The sequence below is a fragment of the Mus caroli genome, unplaced genomic scaffold, assembly GCF_978045245.1.
Source record: "Mus caroli unplaced genomic scaffold, Mus_caroli_1 scaffold_11, whole genome shotgun sequence".
Classification (NCBI taxonomy): Eukaryota; Metazoa; Chordata; class Mammalia; order Rodentia; family Muridae; genus Mus; species Mus caroli.
This window is the reverse complement of record NW_028227266.1, coordinates 28,218,286-28,241,423: the sequence shown is the minus strand read 5'-3', so window position 1 is coordinate 28,241,423 and position 23,138 is coordinate 28,218,286. Positions and strand designations below refer to the sequence as shown.

Here is a 23,138-nt window from a genome sequence, read left to right as displayed (position 1 = left end):
ACGGCACACACATACTTAAAACGAGGCTCAGGATTTTCTTGTGGGCCTCCTCAGAGAATCCCATCAGCCCACCCGTGTGTTCTCCAGTCACTTGAGATCAAGTGAGATCACGTGAGGTCACGTGAGGTCAGGTGTGTGCCTTCCTACCGCTCTGAAAACGTCTCGATTCCGCAGCCTTTCTGGACCTCGCTCGGTGTTCTGACTGAGGGCTGTTCAAGCAGCAACTTTTAATTTCAACCCCCTATCATGGAATAACCCTTTGGAAGGCATTTTAAGGACTGAAAGTCATTTAATTTAAAATGTAACTGCAGGGGCTGGAGAGATTGTAAGGGGCCCCAGAGTCGGCGCAGGACACCCCAAGACCAAGTTCTCAGACCAAAGGGGATTTATTTGCCCCAGAGGGACAGAAGGCAGGGAGTGAGAGACAAAGACAGGATATAGAGGATGAGGAGGAAGGGGACAAAGGAGAGGGGCAAAGGATATTTGCCGTGGAGGGACAAAGGGCTGTCTCTAGACTAAGAGAGGAGGCAGATGTGTCCCATATGCAAAAGGTTGTTTATAAATGTAGAAGAAGAAACCCCATCTTAGGAAGAGGTGTTTAATTTTAGTTGGGCATGTTAATGAGGTGAGCCAAAGAGGGCTTTTGATTGCTGGACTTCAGTGCTTCGGACGATGGTAGTCAGCCTCAGGAGGAGGAGTTAGCCAAATGCAGGAATGCATCTTTGGGGCTAGCTTTAAGAATGTAACGGTTTTTAGTAAGAGAGACAGGAAGGGGTAAAAGGGCAAACCCTGCCTGCACTGTCTGCCATGCTCAGGCCTGTCTTTGCCATCCTCTGGCCTGTTAGAGCGCCCTCAGAGATGGTTTAGTGATTAAGAGCACTTGTGGCTCTTGCAGAAGACCCCAGCACTCACAGGAACCAGTTCCAGAGGCTATACCACCCTCTTCTGGCCTCCATGGGCACTACATGCATGTGGTGCATAGTTCATTAATTCAGGCAAAACACCAACTAACAGAAAATGAAAACCAATAAACTTTAAAAAACGCAATGCAACTGGATATCTTCCAAAAGTCTTTCCGGATGACTAGATAGCTTTGATGTAAGGGCGTACTTGTGACTGAAGTTGTGTTTGTGCTGGGGCAGTGACACTCACAGCTCTGTCCTCTGCCCAAGGAACAATTGTCGGGGAGCTGTTTTGGAAACGTTGAACTTCAGATCAAGTGTTAGCATGAAGGAAATACTGATGTCGCTTCCACTTGGCTAGGACACATATGCCATGGATGCACTGCTTCTGACCCCACAGGCAGTGTGCCGAGTCACAGGCCTCTGTCTGGGGAAAACACAGGACAGTGGAGGACCACACATGCAGCTGGCTTCTCTCCCCCATGGCTGTACTCAGTGCAGTCAGTGGTCAGGGCCACCCACCTGCTACCCATTCTGGCTGTTGATACAAAGTTCCCCTTGTCCTATTCTACATCTCAGTGTCTACATCTGCTTGCAGGCTGATGTCTTAGTGGGGCTGTGAGATGACTGCTAGGGAAAAGGGGGCAGCCATGGGCTTCATTCCTCTCTCTACATCCCTACAGCGTGCCCAGGGATGTTCATGTGCAAGACTGGACGGTGCATCCGAAAGGAACTGCGCTGCGACGGCTGGGCAGACTGCCCGGATTACAGTGATGAGCGTTACTGCCGTGAGTCCTGCTGTAGCCTGCCCCAGACCCCCCATTTCTGTCCCCTCCTGCCTCCTCCTACTCTCTCCTACCCTTTTCCAGTGGGACATGGCTTTCTCCTTCCCTGGTTCTACGCTGTCTATTCTGGCAAAAAGAAACAAGGCAATGAGACCCTGGTCTCACCCTTATCCCCCCTCCTGCCTGCCGCCCTCCCCTCATCCCCAGCCCACGCCATTGGAAATCTTGGCTAGCAGACGAGTGTCTGTCAGCGCTGACAGCTACTGGTGCAGAGTAGCTCACTGTTTTCCAGATAAGACAGCATCCTGCCAACTGTGACTGCCCAGGCTGCCCCTGGGAGCCTGCAGCTGATTCTAGCTCTCCCACAATAGGATGCAACACCACCCACCAGTTCACGTGCAAGAACCAGTTCTGCAAGCCCCTCTTCTGGGTCTGTGACAGTGTCAATGACTGTGGGGACGGCAGTGACGAGGAGGGGTGCAGTGAGTACCTTGGGATTGGGTGGGGGCTGCTATGGCCCCCCAGTGCCCTTTTGGCCCAATGAGTCAGGTGACTCTGGACGGTGCTAAGGATCTGCGTCTCCATAGGCTGTCCTGCTGGCAGTTTCAAGTGTTCCAATGGGAAGTGTCTCCCTCAGAGCCAGAAGTGTAATGGGAAGGACAACTGTGGAGATGGGTCTGACGAGGCTTCATGTGACAGCGGTAAGACCCAGGCCTGGCTGCCCTCCTGTGGGGATGGTCACTCTTCCCACTAAAACTGCACCCCGAGGTAGGAGCCTCTCTCAGGTGCTCGCAGAGATTACAAACCCAAGTCTTCTGTGTATTAAGTCTGGGGAGAATCTTCCCGAAGGCAGAGAACCCGTAGCAATGCTGAAAGGACAGTGGACATCGGTGTGATGAATGGTGCCAGCAAGGGGGACGGTGGTGACGTGACATATCTGTCCTCTCCTGTAAACAGTGAATGTCGTCTCTTGCACCAAATATACCTACCGCTGCCAAAATGGCCTCTGTCTGAGCAAGGGCAACCCTGAGTGTGATGGGAAGACGGACTGCACCGATGGCTCCGATGAGAAAAACTGTGGTAAGCAGGGCAACTGTGCATGGTGGGCCAGGGTGTTCACTGTGCAAGATACACATCTGGGCGAGCACCCAGGGGTGGAGATCTTACCAGAACCCCACTCACGCAGCCCAGCACCCACTCAGAGGGCACATCTGTCTGGAGGAAAGGAAGACTTCGACACTTGGCACAAACACAAACCTGTGGGAAGCCAGTATGTCAGCGCCTCTGGGACATAGCTGACATACTGGCTGCTCCATAGACAGACAGATAGCTGTGGGTGAGTGGCTCGGTGGAGAAAGAGCTCAGCTGCCTAAGTTTTGTCCTCACCAAGCCATGTGTGTTAAGCCTGTGTATTCTAGAGGAGCTCTGAGCTGTGACCCCTAGCCAGTGATAGCGCATCAAACCTGTCAAGGCAGCAGGTGTCTAGGGCCTGGATGTGCTTGTGCAGTATAGCATGGGGCAGGGAGAGCGGGATGAGGGAGGATGGCAGATCTCTGAGGCTTAGGGACACTTCTGCTGTAGTGTTGCTGTGCACACCCAGTGGAGATTAGATTCCTGAGCTGAGTCTCCCCATGCATAAGGAACACCCCTTTGTTGTTGAGTGGCTGTACTTGGGTTCTCTGTCCCCTCTCCAGACTGTGGGCTGCGATCCTTTACCAAACAGGCTCGCGTGGTTGGTGGCACGAATGCGGATGAGGGCGAGTGGCCCTGGCAGGTGAGCCTCCACGCCCTGGGCCAGGGCCACTTGTGTGGGGCCTCGCTCATCTCTCCTGACTGGCTGGTCTCTGCAGCTCATTGCTTTCAGGATGACAAAAATTTCAAGTAAGTATCCAGGTGTGTGGGAGGTGTCCTGGGTCTGAATTTTGTCACAGTAAGCTGTCACTATAGCAGGGTGATGGAGGACTGGGCATCCCGGAGAGGACTTTCTACATAGCCCTGGCCGTTCTAGTACTCACTGTGTAGACCAGGCTGGCCTGGAACTCACAGAGATCTACTTGCCTCTGCCTTTCAAATGCTGGGATTAAAGGCATGCTGTACCATGCTCTGCAGTCAGGTCAACTGTGTGCCCACCCCTAACACATTAGACCATTCTTTTCTCTTTCTGGTTTTGTTTTTTGTTTGTTTGTTTTTTTCGAGACAGGGTTTCTCTGTGTAGCCCTGGCTGACCTGGAACTCACTCTGTAGACCAGGTTGGCCTCGAACTCAGAAATCCTCCTGCCTCTGCCTCCCAAATGCTGGGATTAAAAGCGTGCGCCACCACTGCCCCGCGTCTTTTTTTTTTTTTTTTTTTTAAAGATTTATTTATTTATTTATTTATTTAATTTTGTAATTATATTTATATACAGAAAACTTAGTATACATTTAACCCAATTTAGTGGCGAGTTCTTTAGCCTTTGCCTTTTCCAGCTTGGCAATGCAAGCCACAGACTTAGGACCCAGGACGCTGCCTCCCCAGTGGTGGCGGATCTTGTCATATGTCATTATAATTGGACACAATAGTTTCCACCAGCTTAGTCAGAGCATCCTTGTCTTCCGAATTAACCTGTGTGAAGGCAACAGTGGTGCATGTCTTCCTGTGAACCAGGCACCCCAGCCTTTCCCTGATGGTGCAGTAGGTCACCCCCATCTTTCACAGGGCAGGCAGAAAACCCACCAGCTCAGTGGGGTCTACGTCATGGGCAGTCACCATCAGCTGAGCCTTCTTGTTCTCCTCCAAGGTGCTGACTATATTGACTCCTGCTCGGAGGACACATGGTCTCTTAGTTGGGATGTCACCTTTGCCAGCAGTTTTCCTCTCAGCACGGGCCAGTAGCCTTTGCTTCTTCTCTAGCTTTGTCTCTGGCCTGTACTTGTGGGCAAGCTTAAGCAGCTGAGTAGCTGTTTGCCTGTCCAGGGCCTGACTGAACTGGTTAATGGCAGGAGGTACTTTAAGCTGCTTGTAGAGGATGGCTCTTTGTCGCTGCAGACTGATGTAGCGGGGCCATTTGACGAAGCGTGTTAGATCTCTTTTGGGCTGGATGCCGAAGTTCTTGGGCCTTTTCTCAAACAAAGGATTGACCACTTTTTGGTCTCCTGTTTCTTGACGACGACGGGGGCCAGGGCCACCTTCTTCCCTTTGGGCATCTTGCTCGGCTGGTGGAGAGAGGTATTTATCTATTTTTTTTTATGTATATGAGTACACTGTAGCTGTACTGATGGTTGTGAGCTTTCATGTGGTTGCTGGGAATTTTGAATTCACTCTGGCCCTGCTCGCTCCAGCCTGAAGATTTATTTGTTATTATATCTAAGTACACTGTAGCTGTTTCTTCAGACACCAGAAGAGGGCATCAGATCTCATCACAGATGGTTGTGAGCCACCACGTGATTGCTGGGATTTGAACTCAGGACCTTCGGAAGAGCAGTCAGTGCCCTTAACCGTTGAGCCATCTCTCCAGCCCTAGACCGTTCTACATGTGCCCCTACTTTACAGATTCTGGTGCTTGGAGAGAAAGGGGCATTTGTCTAGGATTGCACAGCTCAGTGGTAGAGTCAGACTTGAGATGTTTGGTTACTTCCTGCTTTCCTTGACTCCTTGGATTGGGTAATGATGAGCCTTGATTTAGTCTAAGGTCTGTCTTGCAGTTGGCTTTGGAGCAGGTTATTCCCTTCCTAGACTATGTGATACAGCGAGTTCTCATCCTTAGAGTTGGGAGAGGAATAGGTGGTCATTTACTTGTGGTCCAGCACTGTACCTAGCACACAGTAGGTGTGTGTCTACAGGGAGGGGTCACATTGGTCTCTCAGGTCAAGACAGGCAGGTGTCAGTGTCTTCAAGGTCAGAGAAGTAGCAGCAACAGGTAGGTAGGTTTGAGGCTGGGGCTACTTGTGTTTGACCCCAGGTCCTCTGGCCATTGGCCGCAGGGGTCTAAGAGGATACAGACACAGGGGGATTTCCTAAGACTTGCCCATCCTTGGAAGGAAGGTCTGACTTTCCTGTCAGCAGCACACTCTTCTGCAATAGGTGGCTCAGGGGCCTGTGAGCCCTGCTACTGTGACGACCCTTTTGCATAGAGACTTCCAACAGGAAGGAGAGTTAGCTCATTTCCAAACTGTTTCATCTCCTAAAACGTTCCCTTTGGGCTTCATGTCTGCCCACCCCAACTCCCACCCTGCAGGGTTGGGCTGGCTAAGCTGTGAGTTCAAAGCTTGCTTCATTCCCTCCTGTGGGGCAGCGGGTGTGGGGAAATAAAGGGGGTGGGAGAACCCATGTCCCGCCACAGTTCTGGTGTTTTGGGCTGGCGGACATGGGGGACTGCCCGTCCACTCTCCACTCGGGCTGGGTGAGCATCTGGCTGTGGAAAGCCACGGAACCCGTGTCCGCGGGGGATGGAGAGGGAGCAGTCCAAGGTCTCTGGGCCTTACTGAGGCCAGAGATGCAGGTTCTCAGTCTCAGACATCCCAGATGTCGCTGTATGTTGTGGAAGACTGAGAATGAAGTGGGGGCTCCGGGGGCAGCTCGGTCAGCCCCGGGGTCGAAGGGAGAAGAGGGCGGGGGGTGGGGGTGGGGAGAGGGGCGCTGGGTGGTTCTCACGCAGGCAAGAACCCTTGATCCGGTCCATGGCTGGAGCACAGGAAGGCCTTCTGGCAGGAGGTTAGACGCGGCTCTTTAGAGGGAAGCATATTCCATCGTTCAAACAGGGGTGGGTCTCAATGAGTAGAGACTGTCCATGGTTTTAGAGCTTTATTGCAGAAAGGCAGAGAAGAAGAGAAGGTAAAAAACGAGAGGCAGCCATGGCCATGTGGAGAGAAGGGGGGCGGGTAGAAGGAGAGCTAGAGATGAGAATGAGAGGTGAGAGCTTAAGAGAGTGAGGAGGGGCCAAGCAGCCCCTTTTACAGTGGGCTGGGCTATCTTGCAGTTGCAGGGTAGCTGTAGGGAGAAGCATACCTGGCTATTGCCAGGTTAACTGTGAGGGTGGAGTCTGGCCAGAATGCTAGGAGCTTGGGACCTTGTCTACATGACTGATAGTCACAGGATTATGGAGTTGGGGGCACCGAGGTGTCAGTCTGGGAGCATGTCTGTCTGGGAGCATGACTCACTGTTCCGTCCCTTGTAGAGTGTCTACTGGGTCTCACTCAACCAGAAAACAGACTGCCTTTCACAATCCCACACCCTCCCATCTCCCATACTGTCCTTGTCTTGTCACCTCACTGTCCTCTGTGGGATGCTCTGATTGGTTCTCACGCCTCTCATCTCTGGTACACTCTGAACTTGACCCTAGGGCTTTTCTTGGAATGTCATAGATGTCCATTCATGACTGAGTGAGGGAATGAACAGATAGGTGGATGAATGCATCATTGGGATAGATAGATCTGAGACTAGAGAATGACTGGGAGGACATTCGAAAGGGGAAGGCCTTGGGCTGCAGCAATGGCTCGATGGTTAAGAGAATGAACGTCTAGAGAGCCAGAGTTGAACTCCTAGCACCCATATTGGATGGGTCGCAACTGCCTATGACACCAGATTCGGGGTGTCCAACATCTCCTAATAAGAGAGCCTTCCTCTGCCTGCTGTCCCACAGCGGTTGCTTAAGGCCTTGTTTATGGTGGGCAGCCTTCTGAGTCTTGATGAGAACCTAGGGCACTGCCTGTGCGTTCATAGCCACCCACCCACAGACTTGTGACTGCTCTACCTCCCTTGTGCCGTCCCAGGTACTCAGACTACAAGATGTGGACGGCCTTCCTGGGTCTGCTGGACCAGAGCAAGCGCAGTGCCTCTGGGGTGCAGGAGCTGAAGCTCAAACGCATCATCACCCACCCTTCCTTCAATGACTTCACCTTCGACTATGACATCGCCTTGCTGGAGCTGGAGAAGTCGGTGGAGTACAGCACCGTTGTGCGCCCCATCTGCCTGCCTGATGCTACCCATGTCTTCCCTGCTGGCAAGGCCATCTGGGTCACAGGCTGGGGGCACACACAAGAGGGAGGTGAGCTTCATGCCAGACTAGGACCTGCAGAGAACCCTAGGCCTTCCTGCCAGGCTATGGGTTCTTGCATACCTGCAGCCTTGTGGTGTCTGGGCTGCACAGAGTCCATCTTGGCATCAGGGTTGGTGGCTTACTCAGCGTCTCGGTGCCTGGCAGGATGAAGCTGTTGGGGGTGGAAAGAAGGAGGCTCCTAATAAGAAGTGTAGGATCTGCAGGTTGGGCTCTTGATTGAAGCCCTGACTCTGCCACTGAACTGCCTGAGTGGCAGTTGCTTCATCTACTATCCGTGGTGATTCATCTGTGAAAGCATCTTCAATGAGTGTGCACTCGGGTGCCCCTTTTCTACATGGATAAGCTTTTGAGCTGGGCCCACACATGTTACCCACTGTGGGTCCTTGTGCCCTGTGGAGGACAAGCAGTTTGTAGGCAAACTTTAGATTGAAAGACTCCATTACCAGATTGGTATAGTTCATGGGGAACATTCAAATAGAAAGTAAAACCGTGGCTGAGAGTTTGGTCGGATTTTCGGTGGTTTGCCGCTTTCCATCCATCTCTTTCCTTGCTGTGCACCTGACCCATCCGCAGCAGTGTCGCAGCAGTTTTAGGGCTGCACAATATCCTGCCGTGTGTTCTCGGCTACTGACCTATTTATGTGTCAGCCGCAGGATCTTGGGTTATTTCCAAGCACTGCCTGTAAACCTGACCAGTGAGGATTATCTCCAGTGCGGGGGGGGGGGGGGGGGGGTTTCCCCATGGAGACTGGCTTGCCCGGGGAGCTGCATGCCTCAGTCTCCCGCTTCCTGTCTCCCCAGGCACCGGAGCGCTGATCCTGCAGAAGGGTGAGATCCGTGTCATCAACCAGACCACCTGTGAGGACCTCATGCCGCAGCAGATCACCCCACGAATGATGTGTGTGGGTTTCCTCAGTGGGGGTGTGGACTCCTGCCAGGTGTGTGGGGCGGAGGGGGAGGGGGAGGGGCCTTGAAAGGCGGAAGCTGGGGACCGGCCAGACCAGGGAGGGGAGGAGCCATGCAGAATGCGAAGGGAAAGAGGCAGGGTAGGGAAAGGGAAAGGCTGGGCAGGGGAAGAGGAGCGGGTGGGGCTAACTAGGCTGGAGCTGGGGATAGGTGGGGCTGGGGAGAGCCCGGCAGGGGTAAGCAGGAGTCCTGGGGAAGGCAAGCTGCCAGGAGAGGTCAGTTGGCCATGGGAGAGGCTACTTAGGTTGAGGCAGCTACTAAGAGTTTAGGTAAGGGACTCACGCACAGGATTCGGTATTTATTTATTTATTTATTTATTTTGCGTAGGGTGACTCCGGTGGCCCCTTGTCAAGCGCGGAGAAAGATGGGCGAATGTTCCAGGCTGGTGTGGTGAGCTGGGGTGAAGGCTGCGCTCAGAGGAACAAGCCAGGCGTGTACACAAGGCTCCCTGTAGTTCGGGACTGGATCAAAGAGCACACTGGGGTATAGCAGCATGGACAGACAGCCGACCACAAACACCCACAGGGATGCCCGACATGCACACCTGGATACAGGAGAGGAACACTGACGACATTTATGCTGTGGCCTCCCCCAACACAACCCAGACTGTGAACTGCATCCCTAGGACTCAGACTTCTTCCCTGAGCTTCCAAAGTGGGACCCCCTCAGGAGTTGGAGAGAGAACTTGTGTGCTAGTGGCCCAGCCTGGGGGCAAGGGTTTGATGGCAGCCTTCCCCTCTAGCCCGGAGCTGGGTGAAGATGATGCTGTCCCAGAGAGCTGCTTCCTGACTCTAAAGGAAAACTGTCATTGAGCTCCTGGGAGCCCTATGGGTGGAGGGGCTCAGGGTCACTCTTTTCACAAAGCGCCGGCCCTAGGGACCCCAGAAAAGAGTGGTACCTAAGGCTGAAATTGTTTTGCTGTTGCCAGGGGTGGGTATTTGAGAGTAAAACATTTTATTTCTTTTTAGGTAATTTGTTTTTCTTGCTATACTACTACACCCCTTCCCCCCTCCCCTCTATGAATAGTTCTCTTTGCACTAAACTAGAACTAAACTTCCTCTAGTACAGACCCTGGTGTAATATTGGGTGCAGACCACAGCGCCTTGTCTTCCCTAGGCCAAGGGCTGCGTCCTTGGTTATAACAAGTGCTCACTTGTAAGCCAGGCCCTGACTGCAACAGAAACTTGGTCAGAAGGGAGTTTGGGGGAGATGAATCATGTGCCTGTCCAGTACTGACCCTGGCCTTGCCCTACCGGGGGGTGAGAGGACAGGCAGTGGTAGTCATGGTGACACGTCAGAGGAAGAGGAAGGTGCCAAGTGTTGTGGGTTTGCTTTCGGTGCACAGGTGTCACACATGTTGATGCATACACAAGGTGCAGATGGACGCAGGGCCCAGCATGGGATGGGTGGATGGGTTGCAGTTGGAGGGACGATGCTGCGTTAGGGATGGGTGCTTACACCTCCTGTGCTGTCCCTCTTTCTATTTATAAAGTATTCTCAACTTAGTTGGAGTTGCCCAGGGAGGTGGGGCTGTAGATCTGTGGAGAGGTTTGAGATCTTTTGAAAGGCCCTTAGAAGGCTCCTGGGGCCCTGCATGGGCTGAGGCTGAAGAAGGAGTGGCCTCTGGTAGACGTGGAGGTGACTGTGTCAGGGTCATGAGGGAAGCTGGCTCTGCTCATTGCTTTTCCCCAGCTCAGGCCTCCTGAGCTCCTGGACGCTGCTGTTGCTTACCATTGGCCTTTGTTAACACAAAGTTAAGACAGTCGTTCTGACTGCTCATGTGGTATTTGCGCTGTGTCTCTGATTCTAGTTAGAGTGTTCCCCAGGAAGACCCACGGTGTAAGCAACATTCCTGTCCTCCTGACATGGCTGCTCTTTCCTAGTGATATGGGGCAGAAGGATTGAGCCAGGGGCTATGTTAAGTGAGGGGTTGCAGGGCACACATGTGGGCTGATTCCGTGTGTGTGTGTGTGTGTGTGTGTGTGTGTGCATAGCCAGCTCACACACATGTGATGTCAGGGAGGCTGGTGCAGCCTGAGCCACCCACACAGCACCTCAGTGTCCACCACAGCTGCTGTCCACAGTAAGAACTCCCTCTCCAGCAGCAAACACGCAGGCAGGGCTGCCTGACCTCGCTGCCTCTAGCCCCACTGTCCTAGGTTAATGAATCACACATTACACCTGGGAACTCGCTGCCCTTCAGGGCTCCTTTTCTCTCCAGCAGAGCTTTGGGATCCTGCAGAACTCACAGGCTCAACTCCCCACTCTTTACACAGAGCTCCTAAGACCTCAGTTGGAGGCCACTCTGGAGGCCTTCAGAGGATTACCAACACGGAGAAGCATGGGTTAGCAGGGGTTCGTGCCACTCTGAGCTGTTATGGGCTAATGGCCATTGAGGGTCCCATGTGGTACCCTGAGCAAGGTCTGGTGCTCTTGATCCTCATGGTGCTGGGTGAATCCTGAAAATCCCTTTGGATTGACAGTCACATTTAATCCCTGGGAAATCAACCAAGTGTTGATGCCTGCTGGGGAGATGAGAGGTACCACAGCACTGAGGAGCAGTTGGCTACATGGGTCTGTAATGGTATTGGGGAGTGGCCCATCTCAGCTCCACTGGGCGGGAGTGGGGAGGGGTGGCTCGTTGCCCAAAGTGTTTGGCACACATTTGTGTTTTCAATTCACAATACTCAGCACTGAGTGTGTGACAGAAGATTCAGTTTAATTAGTGTAAGCTGCAGTAGCGGTAGCCAGTCCAGTGTGCAGGGTGTAGGATGAATAATGCATTCTGAGACCGCTTAACCGCCATGGCAGCCTGGAGAGAAGGTGTTGAGAGCCAGAGAGAATTTTACTCTACACAAGGCAGCTAGGCAGGGCTGTCTCTCCTGTGCCTGCAAACGCATGGGGCTCCATGCCTAGAAGGGCCCTGTACTTGGCTCTGCGTTCCACTCTTGCCTTTGAACATGGGTCTTCGTATTTTATTTTGCTCCACGGATTCTGCACTTAGCCTTGCACCCTGTGCTGTTCCCTGGGGAGCCTGGTGTGGGGGTCAAGGATGACTGGGGGCCGGCAGGCTGTCAGAAGTGGTCATGACAGGTGAGACGTGGTGTTGAATATCTAACCACCTAGCTTCTGTTATATTACACAGATGAAAGTCACCTTAAGATCCTGGGCTGGCTGGGCAGTAGTGGCGCACGCCTTTAATCCCAGCACTTGGGAGGCAGAGGCGGCAGATTTCTGAGTTCGAGGCCAGCCTGGTCTACAGAGTGAGTTCCAGGACAGCCAGGGCTACACAGAGAAACCCTGTCTCGAAAAAACCAGGGTTACTTGGCTGTAGCTGGAGCTATAAGAGGGTAGGAGGCAGAGGCAGTGCCAACGCAAAGCTGATTTTTCCCTGTTCACAGAAAACTGTGCGGCTGGGCTTCCTGGAGATAGTGCAGTATTACAACAAGCCACATCAGCTTAGCACACATAGTGGGATCTGTTCCCTGGCTGGCTGGCTGGCTTATGCTGGGACTCTCAAAGCAATTCATTTTCCGGTTCCTCCCAAACTGCCTTGAATCTCAATTATTTTAGTCACTGATCACAACCTTAGAAGCTCAGTGGACAAACTCAGATCCTGTTTGCTCTTGCTTCTATCAAGGTTCTGCAGGAGACACCAGGAAATAGGTTAGAGAACAAAAACCTAACAGAAGAGGGAAGGTTTCAAACCCCAGATCTAGGTTTAGGACTCCAGACTCAGAGCCACTGAGCAGAACTGGCTGGTAAGTGGTCGTTCAGGTTTTTGTCCACACGGTGGCAATATTGTGCTGTCACAGAAGTGAGAGTCCCTCGTGAGGTGGGGCCTCTAGTTTCTAATTACCCTTCAGTGCAGTAGAATAGGTGCGCGGCTGTCTCAGGGTTAACATGGAAGGGGCCCCAGCACAGTCTTTCTCTAGTCAGTCTGCCAGTCCTCAGTCTGCAGGCAGGACCTGCTGACCGGCAGCGTTAGAATCCCGACAGCTCATTACTAGGCAGGCTTGGGGCAGGGATGTGACTTCTGTCAGATGTTTCTAGGTGATAAGCAGGGATAAAGCAGTTTCCTGTGGGACATAACAGGTGCCTGTCACAGCTTAGCTTGGTGCTTACCACACACACACACACACACACACACACACACACACACACACACTGTGGGGGTGGGTAGGTGGTATGAGGTATGCTGGCGTTAGAGTCTGTCAGAAGATCAGGCTGTGGCACAGGGCACCTCCTCTGAAGCAACATACAGGGTGCCTATGTGAGTCAGTGCTACAACCTTCACACTCCCAAGCTTGGAGTTTATGTGTTACCCACCTGGAACCTGTGTAAGAGAAATTGGTTCCTCCAGCCAGTGGCCCTCAGGCAGCAGAGCTTCTTGAAGCTGTAAAATGATAGGAGAATTCAGAATTTAATAAAGAATGGCACTTCCTTTTTTTTCCCCTTTCTTTTTTGTCCTTTGGGTTGGGGCCTTGTTGTGTACTTGGCCTAGATCGCTAATCCTCCTGCCTCACCCTACCATGCTGGCCTACGTGGTCTATGTATGGACGTTTGCTAGATCCCCACAATAGTCCTATGTCTACATTTTTCAGAGAACATGAGGGGACCAGGACTTTAGATGACCTTCCCAAAGCCCACACTTAGAGGACAAGGGATCTGAACACAGGTGGCACAGCCCCACAGCCCCACTATCTATTGTGCTGACACAAACGTCCACTCCTTGTCCTTGGTGTGCAAACATACTATCCCTGATCCACAAAGAACAGAGACTAACACTTGGAGTGAATGAAGGTGGTTCACACTCCTCACACAAAAGTCTGTAAATGATTTAATTTGGGGACCTTTTTTCCTGTATGTCAGAGAAGCTGCCTCAGGGTGGCCGAAAGGTGTGAACCAGCATGGGGGAGCTATTTTTCCAGGCATGAGTTCCCCTGAGCTTTCATTTCCAGGCTGGGCCTTGCTCTAGGTTAGCCATGCAAATGCCCGCCTTTGGCTTTGCCAGCCTGGGAAGAATAGGGGTCCATCTACCAAGTAGGTGACTTCAGAGCCACCTCAATTTTTTAGATTAAGGATGGTGGATGGGGGGTAGCAATGAACAGATATCTTAGGCCAAGCTACTTGAAGTGGGGTGACAATCTGCAAGGGATTCTGGGAAGCTACTGAATGTCACTGGGAATGATGAGACCAAACCCCATAGTAGTAGATCTTAATGCATAAAGGATGGTGTGGACTGGAGAGATGGCTCAGCGGTTAAGAGCACTGACTGCTCTTCCAGGGGTCCTGAGTTCAATTCCCAGCAACCACATGGTGGCTTACAACCATCTGAAATGGGATCTGACACACTCTTCCGGTGTGTCTGAAGATAACTACAGTGTACTCATATAAAATAAATAAATAAATAAATAAATAAATAAATAAATAAATAAATAAATGATGGTGCAAGCTTGCCTTCCATGGAGAGACCCGCATGACTCTGGCAGGTGCAGAGGTGACAGGCGCTTGCAAACCCCCTGCCAGCAAGTCCTAGTGACAGCTGTGGCTCAGCTCTGCTCTGAGAAGACTCTTTTGAGCTCATGACACAGAGACGGTGGAAAGCAGGACATAGGAAGCAAGCAGCCCCGCCGCACACAGAATGACTGTCCAATGCCGCACGGAGCAGATGTGTATGTCACACTAATGGCCGCCAGATTTATAGACCTGCAGGGAGAATATTTAATGGAGACTCCCAACTCCAGGTTTCAGTGAGATCATCCTGTCCCCCACCTCTCCATCCCAGTTCTGTCATCCTCTGCCTGCAGCTGTATGCCATGCCCTTTCCATTCACCTTCCTTCATTTCCTAAAAAGCCCGTGTTTCCAGGCGTAGGTGGATAGGTTCCGTTGTTGGTCTGTTCCATTGTCTCAGCATCTTCCAGCAGGAGGGCCCTGCTTTCCCGGGGCATGGGATCAACTTTCCCTTCCTCTTAGCTCATATGCCTCCCCCACACGTCGTCTTCGCCTTCAAGGTTATCGTAGCTTCTTCCACCACACCCGTGATCCATAACAGCTTATCTCTGCGCCAGCTTTCTGCCACTCCATATGGTCTTGCTTAACTCAACAGGGGAATTCTTCAAGTCCCGCCTAGCCTGAACTCCAAGAACATGGTGTGCAGGGGTAGAGGCAATGAGAGGAGTTCCTCCAGGGAAGGGCGGAGGCTCCCTCAAACAGGAGGACATTCAGAGGCCAGCCCTTAGAGGAGAGCACACCTTAGTCCTCCCTAACGGAGGGTCATAGCCTAGACAGTCTACAGGACAACACAGGGTCATAGACTCAGGAACAAAGGAAACCTGTTAGAAAGATTTAACCGTGGCAAAACAAGATGAAACACCGAGTTATTCATATAAGCCATGGCAGGAGGAAAGACTTTTTGTTCAAAAACTCAGCATGGTGCCCTCTCTGATTGGGACAGAGGGCACTTGGTGCAGGATGCCAGGTTGACTTGAAGTTAGAGGACAACTTAAGCTGTCCAACTCAGTGAGTGGCAACTGGACCTTATAGAGCAAGCCAACACTGGCTGTGTGCAGGGTCTTTTATACAACCTTTCAGCTTCTCAGTGTAAGGTGTTGTCTGAGGGAACTCCACTGTTGCCCGGAAAGCTGTAGCACACAGTCCCCTTGTGGAGACATCGCAAGCAGGGCATTTGCAGGGCATCTCTGGGCCTGATGCTCTTGTACAGCAGGAATGGCTGACCTGTTTCCTGGACACGTTGCAGAATGAAGCAGGAGATAGGTACAAGGTGTTTGCTGCATGCCGCTGGTTGTCCCTGCCACTCACGCTGTTCAGCAGATAAGCTCAGGTCCTGTTCATCTCTAATACCCAGCAGAGGACCCAGAGGGACAGTGGCAGGGGGACAAACAGTGAAAGTGCAGTGAATCCTCCTCTCACAACTTGAAGTCATTCGAAGTCTTCCCAGGGGGCCTTGGAGACCTTCCAGGCTAAGGTTCTTTCCTGCAATGGAGTTCTGACCTTCTCTGGAGGCCTGGCCATTGTCCACCTGGGGATCTAAATTGCCAGAACTCTTTTGCCAGGTAATAAATGCGCTGGCGAAGGCACACGTGGAAAAGGCTAAAAGAAACGTTCGCTAGCTGGGCTGCATTGCCTCTGTTTCCAGATCTTTCCCGTTCCTGTTCCTTTGGCTACCTCCAGTAGCTCCTGGGCATTTCCCTTCCACAGGGGCCAAACCATCTGCTGCCTCTTACTCCTCTGCCTGGGGCAGTGTGGATGGAGACATGTTTCCTTGAGGTCTTGGCTATGGGCAGCAGATCACCATGTTCCATCCTGAAGTCCAGGACTGGCCCTTACTCCTCACCAGCCTCCCCTGAGCCCTAAACTTCTGTGGAAAATTGGCTTTAGAAGACGCTTCTGCAGAGGGATCAGGGCCCACGACGCACAGGTACCTCTGCCTTGAGCCAGGCTGTGAAAAAGATGGTTAGAAAGTCTGCTGGGGGCAGGAGGTGGGTGCCATTGCACCTAGGGCAGTCCCCTTTGTCAGATTTCTCGACGCCAAAAGTCAACATGCCAATATACCCGAGAAACAAGAATTTTCATGGAACTGGGATAATGGAACCAAACAACTCCATTTTGTTATTAAGGGATTTTGAAAAAAAATCCAAGTAACATTTGGATAGTTTGGACAAGTTCATTAGGTGCTTAAACAGAAAACGTTTAATTGGATTTTAAATGTTTTGTAAAGACAACTACAGAAAGTTCACTTTAGTTCCTACCTTGCAGTTCATTCCAGGTAGAACACAAGGGGGCGCTCACACACTGTACTTAAGCGCGGTCAGTGCGGCGCAATGAGATAGAAGCTTGGTTCAGAAGGAAGCTTTGGGCAGCCTCCGCCCAATCAATCATAACAACCACGGAAGTTGACCATCTATGTTCCCATAAAGGGCGACATTGTACTTGTGTGTCATTGGGAAGATGGCCTTCCATGACCGGCTGCATCAGTAGCCCTCGTGGGTGAACATCTTAAGGGAGGTGGCGCAGGCAGTGCAGCAGGAAACCGGGCAGACTCCTTTTAAGGCCCAGTGACTCCTGAGCCTCCAACACTGCTCATGTGGAAGGAGATTCGCTGCTGTGACAGAGGCAGGTTAGGGTTGGAGTTGCAGGCTTGTGCTGGGTGCAGTGATAGAGATCTTTAATTTCAGCACTTGGCATGCAAAGGAAGGTGGATCTCTCTATGTGTTTGGATCCAGCCACACAGTGAGGCTCTGTCTTAGAACAAACAACAAAGATACAAGCTTCCTTGGCTGATGCCTTGGTTGGCGTTAGTCTGTGGGAGGCCAGGAAAGTGGGTGCATGGTCACAGCTATGGGGACTTAAGCGCTTTTAAATTTTCTTTCTTTCCTTTTGGTTGTTTTAATTCATCTTAGAGCAGGCCTCTAAGGGGCATCAGCTAAACACAGCATTAACGATGTACAATTAAGCCTAGGCACAAACCCTCCTCAGACTAAGGCTGGACGAGGCATCTGAATAGGAGGAAAAGGGCCCTAAGAAGCCCTAAGAAGTTGGCAAAGGGATCAGAGGGCCCCTCACCCCCCATCCCGTTGTTAGGATTCCCGTAGGAACACCACTCCACAAGTATAACATACAGAGGGCCAAGGGCAGACCCACGCAGGCGCAGTGATTGGCCGCTTCAGTCTGTGAGCTCCCAGAAGCTGATTCTGGGAGTTGAGTTCTCCTGGTGTCCTTGACTTCTCCGGCTCCTACAGTCCTTTTTGCCCCCTTTCTCAAGGTTCCCTGAGCTCCAGAGAACCTCCGATTTGGCTGTGGGTCTCTGTGTCTGCTTCCATCAAGCACGGTTTGAGCTGGGCAGTGGTGGCCCAAGCCTTTTTTAATCCCAGGACTTGGGAGGTGGAGGCAGAGGCAGGCGGATTTCTGAGTTCAAGGCCAGCCTGGCCTGTGGAGTGAGTTCCAGGACAGCCAGGGCTACATAGAGAAACCCTGTCTCGAAAACAAAACAAAACAAAATACATTTTGATTCAGTTGGAATGTGTGTGTGTGTGTGTGTGTGGTATGTGTGCCGCAGCACACAGGTAGCCAGACAACTTGCAGGAGTCCACTCTCTCCTTTCACACTGTGGGTCATTCTCCGTGGGAAATGCCTTTACCTGCTGAGCCAGTCAATGGGTCCTTCCTTTTCCTGTGGCCGCCTGGAAGTGTCTCTCAGTTCAAGGTGGGCACTGCTTGGATTCCATTCTATTCAACATATCTGGACATACCTTCGTTCCCTAAAGCGTTTCTTCTCAAACGTTAAATAAATTTGACACATTTAGGCTTGCTTTTCTAGTCTCTCTGCTCATTTACTAGGGAAGCTGAAGATATGGCACACCCGTGTAAGCCAAGCATCTCTTGACACCATTCCCAGTGCTGGAGCCTTCAAAGAACATTCGAGAGCTGGAGGAGTCGGCTTGCTCTGTGAAGAGATTCCAACTGGTGTGTGTCCTTGCTGAGGGTTCTAATTGCCGAGGAGGAGGAAGTATGCTGAGGGTCACAAAAAAGACAGGGCCTGGGGGTGTTGCCCAGATTGCTCTCAGAACTCTTGGGCTTAAGTAACTCTCCTGTTGCAGCCTCCAAGTCACTGGGATTTGTGGCATGCATCATGTTAGTTGGCTTTTTGTTGACTTCTTTGATTGTGGCCCAAGTTCTAAACGCTTTATATTCCCATCTCATTTAGTCAACTCAAAAGACACTTGCTGATTTCTTATCAGGGACCAGGCCTACTTTCCCCAAGCACTGGAATATAGCTCCAGTGTGCTGGCTCTCCCTCCACCAGAACACTCATGCCCAGTCCTTCCGTGCCCCAGCTCTTAGTGTGTGCTATGGGGGTTCCAGTTCACTTTGAGGAGGATGAGCAGGGCAAACACCAAGCTGCTCCTCTGCCCATCCACCTACCATGGGCAGAGGGAACCAGAGTTCTGGGACATAGGCTTCTGTTCCAAGAGGCCACCTCTGAGTGTGTCAATACAGAGGGAGGGCCACAGAGGGGACTCCTTCCTCAGCTCTCCTACTTGTCACAGAGAAGTGACATATACACATGGATATGCAAGAAGAAGTGCAGGTTAGGGGATCCTAACAATGTGCAATTTAGTTCAAAGTGAATCTCTGTAGAGACACCCACTGAATGAGTTTGCCCACATAGGTTAGAATTCTCACATGAGTCACACGGAGGTGGGATGTTGTGGACCAAAGCTCTGGAGAAACTACGTATGTAGCATGGGCTGGCCACTAGAGGAACAGTGCCACTTAAATATACCCTCCTGCTTAAACCTCAACCCTTCCTAAGGTCACTGCTTTACAAAGCTGCATCATGTGTCCTGGAGGAACAGTGTGGGCACTAGAGGAATACATGTGTGAACATTCGGGGGCTAGCAGGAATAGCTGTGTATCTAGCTAGCGGTCCTGCACCATTGCATGCTACTCTCTAATTGAGCAAACTACCTTGCAAGGTAGTTTAAACGACATCTAAATGCTGTTAAAATAAGAACTCTGAATACTGAGAACAAGGCCCAACTCTTCAAAAACCTCCATCTATAATGCTGTCAGTGCCTGTCTGCATGAGCTCACTTGGTGGCTTGTTCTGGGATGCTGAGGCCCCTGAATCTGTAGGAAGATATCCGCTGAGCCTGGAAACAAACTCCCTGTCATTCTGTCTCACATCCTAAAGCTCCCAGCAATGCCCACTTTACCTTTTGTTCTGGATAGCTCACCTGCCCAGTCATGGAGTAAGCAGGGTAGTGAGTCAATGTGTGTTGGCACCGTCCCCTACACCTATGACACTCATCTCCTCCTTAGTGACTTTAGTTAACTGTCACTTTTGGCCACCTCACTGCCCTCAGCCTAAGAAGATATTTTCCTTCAGCAATTACTAATCTATATAGTCTATTCCCTTGTTTATTGTTGACCCTGCTCCCTACCCTCTCAGGCCAACTCTACCAGGGCAAGATCTGTGCTCGAAAGGCCAATACCTGCTTTTTGGGTTGCCTAATGCTTATGAATAGAAAATGACTTGCATGCCACCGAGTATGTTTGGGATAAGCAATCCCATAAACCCAATTCAGTGGGTGAATTCTGCTAGAAAGCAAGTATGTTAATAAGCTAAATATTGTACAACCACCCTAAGGAGGAACACTTTCCTCAGCCTTCCTTTGACCTGCAGTGAGTGTTCTAGGATGTGTGCGCGCCCGCGTGCTTGTGTGTGTGTGTGTGTGTGTATGTGTGCGCACGCACACTCCACCCCTAAGCTGCACCACAGTCTCCTTGCAGACCCCCAGTCAGAGCTCATTCTTAGGCTGTTTTCATTTGGACAGTCTCCTTTAAGAGACAGAGCCAGGTTGCCTGGGCAGTGCAATGGGCCACAGGTATAGAATAAACATGGCAGGTGCTGCCCACTGTTGGGAGTCAAGACTCAATTAAGCTCAAAGCCCACCTTCCAGCCAATCCGCTAGCTGCTGCTTCTCTGGCAGCCCAGGTCCTTACCTTTTCTCGAGCTGTAACTTTTAACTCTGATGGACTCAAGTCTGCTATGTGCTCCCTCAAATCTTGTTCTTAAATCCTTCTATAGATCTCTGATTCTGGTCTTTTGCTCAGTTAATGTGACTAGTTTTTCTACCCCCTCCTTTTTTTTTTTTGGAGACAGAAAACCCAGGCCAGCCTCAAACTCTTCCTGACCCTCCTCCTAGGTGCTGGGATTATGGGATTATTGTAGCTCTGAACTATTTCTCTGGCTTGGCCCTAGCCAAGCATATTAACACAATTCTCGATTCCTCTCATTCAGAATTACCGTCAGCTCTTTTAGCACTCCACCCTAAGGCTCAGAGTGGATCTCTGAAGCCCCCTCCTCCTGTATAAACCCTTCTTTTCTCAAGAGCCCACTACAGTTTTGGCTCCTCCCCACGCTTTCCTTCTTGTCCCTTCAGCCAGGATGCTACTCCAATTTTCACCCTTTTTTATTTCTTTTTATTTTTTGTGTTTTTCCAGTCTTAGGTTTTTTTTTTTCCTTTTAAAAATTCTTTCCTTTAGAAGCCTTCGTCTCCAAAGGACCAAGAGGGTTCATGCTTTCTCTGCTCGGTCATCCACGGGCCTGCAAGCCGTCTGTGAAAAAGACAGTTGCCAATGACAAGGAACAAAGATACAGAGCATTAGACTGACGTGACGGGGGAGCACCACCCCAGTGCAGGAGGCTCCCTTGACAAGGGAGGTGTGGACTGTGATGTCTGAGGAAAAGTTTAAGATACCTCTGAGCAGGTTAAGAGCAGTTGTTCTGAGGATTAAAGGACAGTCTATGATATACAGCAAGACGAGAGCCACACACTTCCTCTGTCTTAAAAGAAGTTCTACTGGAGGATCCTACTATATGTATGTTTGGATCTTTGCCCTCAAACTAGACAGAGTCTGGGAAATCTTGTGTGGTTGTGTTCTATAGCAACTTATCCGATGGCAGATCTCCAGATGGTGACAATCAAAGGTGACTCACTTGAAGCTGGCCACATACTAGCTAGCTGTGTGGTATGTGGGGTGGTAAGTACGGATCCTCCTTATGTCCTCAAGTTCTCTGGTCAATGAGATGCACTCAGTCAGACACAGCAAAAGGGCTTAGGATCAGGGACTTAGGAAGGGGCCAAAGTCACCAGGTCCTGATACAAAGGGAGCATGAAAAACTCCCTGAAATAGCCCAAGAAAATGGAAAAGGAGATAAGACTTTCAAACAGAGGCAGATAGAGAAACTCTAGGGGCTAAAGACAAAGATAGCAGGGAAGGGCTGTCTGACCACAGGTATTAGGAGATCTGGCAAAAATGAAAGCGATTCCTTCTATGAGGGGATGGTGACCACTTTTCATTCCTAGTTAAACATCAAGACTCTCTGCCACATTATCTTTTGCTTCCTATTGCTAGAACAAAGTGTGGTCTTGGAGCCTACTATACACTAATAAATTTTTTTGTAATGGAATCAATTTTTTTTTGTAATGGAATCAATGCTGTGTTACAAAACAAATAAAATCTTTGCAACTAAGTTCTGCTATTACAGGTTTGCATCAAAGAAAGAATGTTTCAGAGGCTAAATCTTAAATCTTAGCTGCTTGTTTTCCCTGTCCTAATTTCTCACATAGACTATTTATTTACATTGATGAATAAAACTGCCATTGTACACGTACACACACACACACACACACACACACACACACACACACACACGCACACACGGTTTTGAGAGAAACTAGGCAGGGACTGGAAGTAAGGGTTCTGTATGTGAGTGCTGCCAACTCTGATTATGGCCTTTGCAATGATCTGGTCCTTATTTATGAAGTACACATAGATACTTTTTGGTAGGAAACTCAAATACAACAATGAGAACTGGAGGAAGTCACAGGTGCTATAGCAACAACACCCTTCTTGTTGTCCAGGAGGGTTCTTCTAATTCCACTCACAGAGCATTCTGCCAGAGGGCCTTCTTTCTGTATTAGACACACCTACCTTTGTTTTACAAATCTGTGAAGTTTACCGACATCAAAAAGGGTCAGGTAAAAATGACAATATTTATACATACCTCCCCCCCTCCTTTAAGGTTCTGTATGTTTGGGGCTAGAGAGATGGCTCAGTGGTTAAGAGCACTGACTGCTCTTCCAGAGGTCCTGAGTTCAAATCCCAGCAACCACATGGTGACTCACAATCACAGCAATGGGATACTCACATACATAAAATAATCATTTTTAAAAAAAGGTTTTGTATGTTTATATAATTTGGTGACTTTCTCTGTTTCTTAGAACAAACTTTCTAGTTCAAAGAGAAGGCCCACATTATTCATTTTAATTCCACCAATTTAGAAGACACATCTTTAGTTAACACTTTTAGTATCAGCCTCTGAATCTTTCCATTCATAATTTTTATGCAAAAACTGCAAGCCAAAATCATTTTGAAATTTATCTCTGGCCTGCATCCATGGTTCAGGTTCAAGATAAGCCAGACTGCTTGCTGATTTTAAGTGTTTGGTAAACTTATTAAAGCCTCTGTCTTCATCTCTGAACCTAACTGACAGGATCCTGGTTGACTGTACTCGCTACTGTTATTTTCTCTTTGGCCCCTGTGACCCACTTCTGCAATGAGCTGCTTTCCTTGTTTCCCATTTGTCAGTTACCACTGAAATAGCAGCACCGTGTCTCTATCTAATTAATAGTAAATATGAAACAATTTCAGAAAAACATATCAGAGGCAACCACCATCCAATGAGTAGCTTTACCCAGGAACCTGGCTTCCCCAACTGCCCTCCTTACATTCTGCTCCCCGGTCTGGGCATGGTGTGATGGGACCTGTACATAGGTGCACTGACGAATGCTGTCCACTCTCACAGTCTCCAGTTTGAACACAATCAGGAACCACCAGTCAATGACAACAACAGCAGAC

General features: G+C 50.3%; 1 protein-coding gene across 2 annotated transcripts in view; it reads left to right on the top strand.

Annotated features, from left to right (window-relative positions):
- Positions 1-9,659, top strand: part of St14 (ST14 transmembrane serine protease matriptase) — a 41,924-nt gene extending 32,265 nt beyond the window's left edge. The window contains exons 12-19 of one of the 2 annotated variants that reach the window (XM_029481148.2): positions 1,586-1,690; positions 2,059-2,169; positions 2,275-2,388; positions 2,645-2,767; positions 3,382-3,568; positions 7,436-7,710; positions 8,523-8,619; positions 9,015-9,659. In XM_029481148.2, the coding sequence (XP_029337008.1) occupies positions 1,586-1,690; positions 2,059-2,169; positions 2,275-2,388; positions 2,645-2,767; positions 3,382-3,568; positions 7,436-7,710; positions 8,523-8,619; positions 9,015-9,081 (1,079 nt within the window). In that variant the 3' untranslated portion in view covers positions 9,082-9,659. Of the gene's footprint in view, positions 1-1,585; positions 1,691-2,058; positions 2,170-2,274; positions 2,389-2,644; positions 2,768-3,381; positions 3,569-7,435; positions 7,711-8,522; positions 8,660-9,014 lie in introns of both variants that reach the window. The other variant, XM_021172778.3, reaches the window with a different exon arrangement.
- Positions 9,660-23,138: the final 13,479 nt, after the last annotated feature.